Genomic DNA, 10,968 nt, shown 5'->3' on the forward strand with positions numbered 1-10,968 from the left:
AGCCCCAATTCTAAATACTTACTCCTAAATCTTACATAACCCATCACCAGCCCTAATTCTATCTATATTTATCTATATCTATCCTTACATACTTACCCCTAATTCTATTCTCCCTCCAGCCCCCAGCCCTTGTGGGTTAAATACTTTCCCTGGTCCCAATCAGCATCGGCTATGTGGCAAAGCATAATAGGCTGCGGGAAATCATGCCAGCTTGCATCACAAACTAGAGGCACACACCTTTTCCAACTAAGGGCTTGTTTATCAATGCTCTCTGCTCTGGCCGGAGACCAGGTGTTCAATATATATGTATAGGGTGGCAGCTGCGGCTCCCCACAATGATCCTCTTCTTCTTCCCACCAACCCCACCTTTACTCTCAGGCTGTTTGATCTTGTGTGAGACATAAATGAGGTCCACTAGTATTGCTTACAGAAGCACAAATAGGTCACCTACTGGAGCACTGCCACCTTACCGTGGAGACACCACCATAGGTGACAGCCTTCCTTCCAGCAATAACTTTGTGTAGGTCCTTGGGGAGGGTGAGGCCTCATGAGAGCTCCATCCACATTCAGGGGTGTTTCACTTGCATCTATGTATGTGCACTGTGTGTGTGTGTGTGTGTGTGTTGCCGTTGGGGGCCAGGAGAGGGCATCAGATCCCCAGAAACTAGAGTTAAAGAGAATTGCAAGCCACCATGTGGGTACTAGGAACTAAACCCAGGTCCTCTAGAACAACAGCCAGATAGCATTCCACAACTTTCCACCCCGTCCTCCAGCTCTTACAGTCCTTCTGCTTCCCCAACACTCCATGATGGTCTCGGAGTCTTTCGAGTAAGGCTGTCCCACTTAGGGCTGAGCATTCAACAGTCATTTAGTCTGAGTACTTTGACACTTACTGCATGAAGAGCTGGTCTGTCCAAACCAGATAAGAGTACTAATCTGTGGGCATAAACATACTCATTTAAAAAGGCACTTGGTGAGCACATCACATCTATTTAGTAACAGTTGTGACTTCTCCATAAGGGTCTATAACCTCCCCACCACAGGTTTTTGACCAGGTTACAGTACCAGATACGACTTTCCTCCAGTGGAGCTGGCTTCAGTTCCAATGAGAAAGCACTCAGTTACCTCACATGGGGCTTGTCACTGTTACAGCAGGCAATGAACAGTATTTTCCCCGGCCTGGTCAGTAGTGTGGCACATGGGGCCACAGCTGAGCCAGAGGGTTGACCCAGTTCTCCCCCAGCTGCCTGTGCAGCACCTTCTGGCTGTGAGCTAGTCTACAGGCAAGGAACTTCAGTGTCAGTTCCAGCTTCTGTCCTGCGACCAGAGCATGTGCTGTCTTCAGCAGGAGGACCTTACCATCTAGTTCTGGGGGACAACCAAGAGCAATGGGTTTACTTTTACTATATAATGTATTTGGCCCTGGAACCAATTCTACATGAGGCAAAATTTCATATAGAACTCCATATATACTATTTTCTCAATTTTTAAAATTTGTGCAAGCATTGAATATATTATACAAAACTAAAATTTTTAATTATGAAAAATTTTGAGGGCTGGAGAGATGGCTCAGCAGGTAAGAGCATTGACTGCTCTTCCGAAGGCCCTGAGTTCAAATCCCAGCAACCACATGGTGGCTTACAACCACCCATAATGAGATCTGACGCCCTCTTCTGGTGTGTCTGAAGATGGCTACAGTGTACTTATATACAATAATAAATAAATCTTAAAAAAAAAAAAAAAAGAAAAATTTTGAGAATTCAGAAACACCATACATAAGGCACAAAGTTGCTTCCACTTAGATTTAACAGACGTTAAACTTTTTCTGGAGTAAGGTGTCGAGAAACAAACTGTTAATTCTTCTATAGTTGCTTTAGACCCATTTTTAAAGGAAGTATTAAGGAACAAAACTGTATGTTGTATATTGCAGGGTTTTGGGGGGAACCAGCTTGAGGTTTAATAATAAAGATGCAGAGACATTTGCATAGTGTAAGGCTGTTGGCCTGTTGCTGGGGCAGACTCTGAGTTACAATGTACCTTAACCCTGCTTCCTGCCACTGCATATGTTCCTTCCCCCCCCCCATGCTGTGTCTCTTCACCTCCAGCTGTGTTCCTCTGGTGCCCTCTCCTCTCTCCTGATCCTTCTGTCTCCCCGCACCAGTTCAGTGGCCAACTCTGTATGCTTCAAAAAGCCACATTCAAGTCTGAACTGACCAGCAGCAGGAGAGCACCCTCCTGTCCTTCCATCTCTTTGGTTGTCCTTTGGCAGAGATGAGGATTCTGTGACCTCCTTCCTGCTTGCTTTTTAACATGATAAGCTCAGAGAATCATTATTTGGACAGATGAGGAAGGACAAGCATTTATGCGTAGAAAGCTGATAATGGGCTGTTGAGAGAACAATACCAAATATTCTATCAGCAGCTAGCTCTCTCCCAGGCACAGCAATCAACAGTTGAAAATACAGGGACACACCTACAAGCCCTTTGATACAATGCTAGGGGGAAGGCACCTCCCACAGTGGAGGTGCTTTCTGTCATTTCAGCCCGGGATGCAGAGGCTGAAGGAGTGCCATGTGCTCTTTTTTTTTTTTTTTTTTTTTTTTCCCCCTATGGTTTTTTTCTTTTGTTTTGTTTTGGATTTTGAAACAAGGTCTTGCTAAATCTACCTAGCCTGGAACTTCCTATGTAGACCAGGCTGGCCTTGAACTGTGATCTTTATCTACTTGAGTGCCATCATGCTTAAATATGCTTTTATGTCAAAAGCCTCCTGTCTTCATGCTTATATGACTTCAAAATTGTTACTCTAGGTTTTGTTATGATTTTTTTTCTAGGTTCTGAGGAAGATGATGAAGTTGTTGCAATGATTAAAGAACTGTTAGATACTAGAATACGGTATGTATTAACATTCCCCACCCCATGCCCTGCAATCTAGTGCTGCAGAGATGGTTTTCATTAAAGCAGCAAGCTTTCATCAGGAGATTGTAATCAGATCAGTAATCAGTGTAAACCGACATACGTCATCATTGCAATTAAACATAAGAGAGCCTGTGCCCCAGTCTTCAGTCATATCTTTACAGCAGGCCATATGGATATAGGCGAGAGGATTCCCCCTCATAGTCGGTGTTTAGGAACGAGGGTGGTCTTCATATTTGTGAGGCTCGTGAAGAGAGTAGCACCCATGGAGCAACTGCCATAAGAAGAGTAAAGACAAAACCAGGCTTGGTGACACTCTCCTTTAGTCCCTAGGGAAACAAGTAGGAGGATCTCAGATCTCAGTGAGTTTTGAGACTAGCTTGGTACACACAGTGAGACTGTGCGTCAAAAGCAAAGCAAACAAACAAACAAAAAACAGGAATAAAGACAAGACTCGTGGATAGCCTATCTTCACTTTTCTCACAGCAGATCATTGAGTCCAGATTTTTTCAAGATTTATATATTAATTATTTATATGAGTACACAGTAGCGATCTTCAGACACACCAGAAGATGTGATCCCATTATAGATGGTTGTGAGCCACCATGTGGTTGCTGGGAATTGAAGTCAGGACCTCTGGAAGAGCAGTTATTTAACTGTTGAGTCATCTCTCCAGCCCTTTTTGTTGTTGTTGTTGTTTTTCTCTGCATAGCCCTGGCTGTCCTGGAACTCACTCTGTAGACCAGGCTGACCTCCAACTCAAAAATCCGCCTGCCTCTTCCTCCCAAGTGCTGGGATGAAAGGCGTGCGCCACCACTGCCCGGCCTCTCCAGCCCTTAAGTCCAGATTTTTAAGAAAATGTATTCTTTAGTTATTTAAAGAAACAACTTGCAGGGCAGTTTGAAAAACAAAACAAAATATTAGGTAAAATAAATGAGAAGATGAATAGGAATCTCAGAAGAGTACTTACTGAACTAAAATATAATAAAGAACTAATTTCAGTGAGATGTGACCCAGTTGAAGGAGTGTACTCACACTAGAATACAGAACAGTAGTAAAGAACGCATGTCGAAGCACACAGAAAGGAGGAATGGAGATAGAAAAAAGCACATCACTGTCCTGGGAGGTTAAAGGCACAGAAGTAAGATACGTGTCCTCAGTGGAAGGTGAGTGTGAGCAGGAGTATTTGAGAGAGGTAAAAGTAGGTAGGTTGGCAGTGACTGGTCAGTAAAACATTTTATAACAAACAACCATGTAGAAGGCAAGAAGACAAAGGAGTCCTTGTTCAGTGCAAAAGGATACAGATTTGGAACAGTAAACATTATGCCGGATTTGGCAGGCGATTTAAAGGCACATAGAATAGCTAGCAAAGACTGAACTTGTCAGAATATGGGAAATCCAACTCGATGTTCCTTATCAGGGATGCTCAACTTAAATACAAAGACAAACATTGAAAAAAGAAAAGCTGGAGAAATGCATACTGACATCTGTGGATGCCCCCCCAGTGAGGATGTTTGCTACAGGAATATAGTCTAACTATCTAATAGCACAGATGAGAAGTGCGGGGATGGGGGGGGCAGGCCCCAGCGTGGGGTTTCTTCTTTCTTGTCGGTTCTTCTTAGGAGGGGGAAAAGTGTAGGTGGAGGGAAAGGCTTTGTCTTACACGATTGGGGGGCGGGGTTAAGATTTTGTCTTATGAGGAATTTAAGGTTGCTGTATAGTAAAAAGTTCACTATGCTATTGTAGCTGACCTGTCTTCTGTGATCCTCTGAGGCCAGAAATTTAGCACCTCATCCTAAAACAGCAGGAGATTAAGTAAAGGATTAATTGCTAGAGCCTTTCCCTATTGTCCAGATGCCTCTTGCTTATCTGGGGAAGTTTGGAGCCATAAACTTCTATTGAACCAGGAGAAGAGAATAACACTCACAGAAGGAAAAACTTTTACTTAAGCGAATATGCATAATCTCACATAAATTCATATACAGATTCATTCATGCTCATTTATACATTTTCATTCAAACCCAGTTGGGCCCAGCTTGCATGCATTCTCACAATTACATACACACACATCCATACTTACATATGCATATGGAGCAAAAGCCCAAACACTGGTGCAGAAAGAACTCACTCATTCTGAATGAAAAATGAGCTGCAATCTTTATTACATAGAGAAAGAAAAGACTTCTACCCTTTTAATGCTAAATGAATTAAACCCATGATTGTAAGAACAAAGCTTTGTTTCTTTTAATAAGACTAAGCCTGCCTTGTCCTCACTGTGGGACCTGTTCTGTCCCATGGTAAGGAGAAGCCTGCCTGCTCCTTCTGCTCTCTGCAGCATCTTCTTTTTTTCTCTGCGTTCTGCACATTGCTCTCTTAGTATTTTATGTTACCTATAGTTTCTAAGTTATTCCACTCTGCATTCTCCTTCTAATCTAAAAGGTGTTCTGTCTAAAAACTTCTCCTCAGCTCAGTTCCTCGCTCAGCTCAGTTCTTCTCACCTCCGTTCCTCTCACCTCAGTCCTCAGTTCTGACTCTTCTCTTTGTCCTCGGCCCTTAAACATCTTTCAGAATACATGATCACATGTTAAAAAGTTCAACAAAAGTTCACACAGGAAATCAAATCATAAACTGAAATAGAACTTTACAACAGAGAATGTTTACATGTATACCATTAGGAGTAATTATCTGGCTAAACATCCATCACCTATCTCAGCGCCACAGGTTCACTGAAGGTTTAAAACCATGACTAAGTTGTTAGTAAAGTTTTGTATCGATAAATCCAGGAAATATTTTATCTTCTGTCCTAGCACCTATATAAATCGTTAGTTCCCTTTTTATGACCTTTGGTTAATTGTTTTACAATCTTATGGAATATGCTCTGAGTAGGAGAAAGTCTGTTTACTATCTAAGAGCAATTAACTACTGACACTTGGGAGACTGGCAGTTCTCATTGCAGTTTTGACTATCAGAAAAGGACCTAATAGCAGTCCTACTATAAATGAGCTTAATAATCACTGATATTCATTAGGAATTCTTATCGGACCATCGTTAAGACTTAAGTCATCTGTTTGTCTATATAGCATCACTACTTCGCGGGTCTGCAGAGATCCGTTCCAAAGCGTGTGCTACTACTTAGTGATTATTTTACATATACATGTGTATATATGTATATATACATATATGTGTGTGTATGTAAAATAATAACAGGAAAAGCATATTAATAGCAGGAATCTTTCCTAAAATGAATCCCTTACAGCCTTGCTTAATAAGGGCACACCAGTTGCAGATTATGTAAAATAATCCAAAGCAGGCCATTTCCGGATGATCACCTGCTAGTTATTAGCTTGTCTCATTATGGCTCCTGACAGAGAAAGGACACAAATAACCCACAGGTATGAGAGGAAATTAACACCTCTGTCTAACAAAACACAAAAATAATCAAGAAAGAGTTTTAAATTTTATTATTTTTAATTCATGTATTTTTTTTTTAATACAAGGTTTCACTATGAAGCCCTGGCTCCCCTGAAACTTGCTGTATATACACCCAGTTGATTTCTATTCACAGAAACCTGGCTGCCTCTACCTTCTGGTGGCTGGAATTAAGGCTTAAATCACCATACCCAGACTGAGATAGAGTTTTGAACATGTGATTTAACAGTTGACTAAATATTGAGAAATATGTAATGCACTCAACAAGAATGGAATATTATTTCCATGTGCACGTGGGTCATCCACTAGAGTAGCTTGTATGCTTGTCCACACAGCAGCCCTTACCTCGTTTCAGAGTTAAATTCACTGAGAATATCAGGCTTTCCAGTTTGGTGCTGGGGATTAAACCCAGGGCCTTGAGCACTTCATAAGCATGTGCTCTGAGCCCCATCTCCTGCTAAGGTTGACAACTCAGGTTCTATCCTCAGGACCCACATGGAGGAAGGAGAGGGCTGACTCCTACAAGCCATCCTTACCTTCCACATGCATACTGTGGCAGATGTGTGCAAGTGTAAGCACATACACAAAACAAATACAAAAAAATCAAGAGGGCTGAAGAGATGGCTCAGTGGTTAAGAGCATTTACTTCTCTTCCACAGGACCCAGATTCAGTTCCCAGAGTCCACATGGTAGGTAGATCATGGGGATCTAGGCTAGATAGTGAGGTGCCCTCTTCTGACCTCCTGGGGCTCCTGCATTCATGCTCATACTCAGGTACTAACACTTCCACATAAAATAAGTATCTTTTTAAAAGTTTTTTTTTTTTTAAGATTTTGATTTTATGAATGCATAAAAAACACAAATTGACAAGGAAAAAATAAATTAAGAGGCTGGAGCTAGAACATGACACAAGGCAGTAAGCAGACACAGCCATTTGACATGGGCGGGTGCAGCGTGCGCAGCCTGCGGTCAGACTCACCATGAATATCCAGATCAAAACTCCATAAACTGTCACACCCAGCAGACAGGTTACTGTTCTGATTGACACCAGTGGTGAGAACAGGAAACAGTGTACTAGAAGAGTGTTTGGCATTGTCCACCAAATCTAACTAGTTCCACTTGTTGAAGCAGGTTCTTATCTGCTATTTGGCTGGCTTGGAACTGTGTTTGCAGCCCTCCTGGCAGTGTTAGCATTTCAGGTATGAGCCCCCACTCCCGCTCCAGGAAGTCTGGCTTCAAGTCTATTCCCATACCAAAAGATGCCCAGGTGGATCTCAAAACTACTTATGTGTGCAAGTAAGATATCCATCTACAGCAGGATGGTAATCCTCTCTGCCATATTAGTATGGTGGAATACTGTGCAGCTGTGAGATGGATGGGCTCTTATACTCAGCAAGAATAAGTTATCTAGGGAGGAAAAGAAGCCAGATACACGTGAGTCATTTAAAATTAGACTTTAGGCCAGTGAGAATGCTGAGTAGGGAAAGCCACTTGCTGCCAACCCGAGTCCCATTCCAGGACCTACACGGAGGAGGAAGTGACTACAGAAGGTTTCACCAGATTATACACATGCCAAGCATGCATGTGTGTGTGAGCACACCCACAGATTTAATACAAATTTAATTAAATTTAATCAAGTTATGGGACTGGGGGAATGACCAGGATGGCAAAGTACTTGTTATATAAGCACAATGACCAGAGTTTAGTGCCCAGAATCCACATTAAGACAGCTGGGCATGGGTATGTTTGTGATCCCAGTGCTTGGAGCAGAAATAGCTTAGCCTAATAAATGGATTTCTGTTCAGTGAGAGACCCTGTCTCAAAAGCAAGATAAACAGTACCTAGAATAGAATTTGAGGTTGTCTTCTGGCCTCTGTGCATGATCACAAACCCAATCAATCACACGCACGCACGCACGCACGCACGTGTGTGCGCGCGCGCGCACACACACACACACACACACACACAAAACAATGAGCCGTCTTAATCTTTCTCACTGAAGGCATCTGTTGTTTTAATGTGTTTTGAACGTCCTGTGGATGCAGGCCAACTGTGCAGGAGGATGGGGGTGATGTGATCTACAGAGGCTTTGAAGATGGCATCGTGCGGCTGAAGCTCCAGGGCTCCTGCACCAGCTGCCCCAGCTCCATCATCACCCTGAAGAGCGGGATTCAGAACATGCTGCAGTTTTATATTCCAGAAGTGGAAGGTGTGGAGCAGGTATGCAGCATTGTGACAGGTTGGGTGTCACAGTAAGAGAGGACCAAGTTGATAACCTGTCTTTACTTGGGAAACTCCATGGGTGATTGAGTTCCGAATGCAGATGTCATGGAGGGATTCAAAGCTCTATGTACCATGCAACTATAGATGATAGTAAGAGGAGGAAACCACATGATCTACCCATTACTACTCCCTATTACTGCTCCATCTCTACCACCATTTTTTTTTATTATTATTTTAAGATAGGTTTCATGTGGCACAGAGTGATCTCAAACTCCCTATGTAGCTGAGGATGACCTTGAACTCCTGCCTCCCAAGTGCTGAGATTGCAGATGTGTGCCACCATACCAGGCCTTAATTAAAAATTATTATTACATGTATTTGAGTGTGTATGAACATGCTGTGTATGTGTATGTGTGTCTGTGTTTGTGTGTGTGGGGGGGGTCAGTGTGACTGTGTTTGTGGGGGGGGGGGGTCAGAAGCTGTCTCATCCTACTTTATGTGGATTCCAGGGACAGAGCTCAGGATATCAGCCTTGGGAGCAAGTGTCTTCACCCCTGGGCCATCTCGCTAGTCCCAGTTTTTCTTTAATGAGACAGAATTTCTCTCCATAATTGAGAGTGGCCTGGAGCTTGCTGTGTAATCCTCCTGCCTCAGCTTCCTGAAAGCTGGAATTATATGCATGTGCCACCAAGTACAAATAAGTGTTACACAGTGAAATTAGTATTTAGTTAGGCTTTGGCTGTAGCATGTTGGAATGTTTTGTCTGAGTGTGTCAGGTTATCATAGTGACACTGCAGCGATTCTAGCTAAGAAGCAGGGTCTTAAGGAAAGGCTGTCACCAAGAACACAGTAATGGAAGTTAGAAAACTGACTGGGTCTGTGGCTTTAGAAGGTGTCATCTCTTGCTGGGCAGTGGTGGCGCACACCTTTAATCCCAGCACTTGGGAGGCAGAGGCAGGCAGATTTCTGGGTTCTAGGCCAACCTCGTCTACAGAGTGAGTTCCAGGACAGCCAGGGCTTTACAGAGAAACCCTGTCTCGAAAAACCAAAAAAAAAAAAAAAAAAAAAAAAAAAAAAAAAAAAAAAAAAAAAAAAAAAAAAAAAAAAAAAAGAAAGAAAGAAAGAAAAGAAAAGAAAAGAAGGTGTAATCTCCCAGTTGCTTAGAGAATCACTTATAAGTGGTATCAAGGACCAGCCTTTGGTCCAGTGTGAATCCTTCTTAGTCCTCTGCTGGTACAAAGTCCTCTGTGTCTCAACACTGTGTGTTTGCATAGGCCTCCTGAGAGACTCCAGGCTTAGTCTCCACCTTTGTCTTTTTCTGCTCTGCTGGGTCTCAACAGTTATCATTTGCACATTGACATTGAAAAAGTTCTTGGCCGGGCAGTGGTGGTGCATGCCTTTAATCTCAGCACTTGGGAGGCAGAGGCAGGTGGATTTCTGAGTTCGAGGCCAGCCTGGTCTACAGAGTGAGTTCCAGGACAGCCAGGACAGAGAAACCCTGTCTCGAAAAACTGAAAAAAAAAAAAAATTAGTTCTTGGGAATCTTACTCCAAATTTAGGGATGCTTCTGCCTAAGTAGGAGTTGATTTACAAAATTCTTTGGATTAGATATATTGAGATAAAACTAGGAGAGAACTCTGCCAAGTATCTCATCAGCACCCATCCAGAATAAGTTTTGTGATGAAGTTTTGCTTTGCTGCCTGACTGCTCTTGCACTCTTTCTTGGGCTAGAGTGACTCTTCTACTCCAGTCTCCAAGGCCCTGGACCTTCTCTGCTGCTGTGCCCTCCCCTCCCTCCCATAAGGACCATCTTCCCTCACCCCAAGGTTGAGGCCAGTAGGTTGAGAATAACATTATTATTCACTTTCAGAGCAGGTGCAGAATTGACTGGTCGCAAGCACCAATCACCATGTAATTGTAGTGGGTGTAGCAAGGAAGCAGCTTTCTATAGCTCTTCCTTTTCAGAGGTGCTAGCCTTTACTACCCAATATCAGCCCCAGAGGGAAGAGCCTTTTCTTTTTTCCTTTGAGTATTTTCTTCCCTGAAGGTCTTTACACTTCTTTAGGTTTAAAATAATTTTTATTTGAGTAAAATCAAAATAATATATAGTATTTTTTTCTTTTACTATTATAGGAGATTGGAGCGGATCCCCCCCCCCTTTTTTTTAAGATTTACTCATTACCATAAATAAGTACACTGTAGCTGTCTTCAAATGCACCAGAAGAGGGCATCAGATCTTGTTACAGGTGGCTGTGAGCCACCATGTGGTTGCTGGGACCCGAACTCAGAACCTTTGGAAGAGCAGTCGGTGCTCTTACCCACTGAGCCATTGTACGGCGCCTTGCTGCCCGGATGGCAGCAATAACGACGAACACACTTAGACTTCTCTCGCGGTTTACTCAGG

The 10,968-nt window shown here is 42.8% G+C and overlaps 1 protein-coding gene across 6 annotated transcripts in view; it reads left to right on the forward strand.

Annotated features, from left to right (window-relative positions):
- The window catches only part of Nfu1 (NFU1 iron-sulfur cluster scaffold), a 25,639-nt gene that overhangs the window by 12,653 nt on the left and 2,018 nt on the right, over positions 1-10,968 (forward strand). For all 6 annotated transcript variants that reach the window (XM_031382455.1, XM_031382456.1, XM_031382458.1 and 3 more), the window contains 2 exons: positions 2,831-2,891; positions 8,387-8,561. In XM_031382455.1, the coding sequence (XP_031238315.1) occupies positions 2,831-2,891; positions 8,387-8,561 (236 nt within the window). The remainder of the gene's footprint in view (positions 1-2,830; positions 2,892-8,386; positions 8,562-10,968) is intronic.

Source organism: Mastomys coucha, unplaced genomic scaffold (genome assembly GCF_008632895.1).
Source record: "Mastomys coucha isolate ucsf_1 unplaced genomic scaffold, UCSF_Mcou_1 pScaffold20, whole genome shotgun sequence".
Taxonomy (NCBI): domain Eukaryota; kingdom Metazoa; phylum Chordata; class Mammalia; order Rodentia; family Muridae; genus Mastomys; species Mastomys coucha.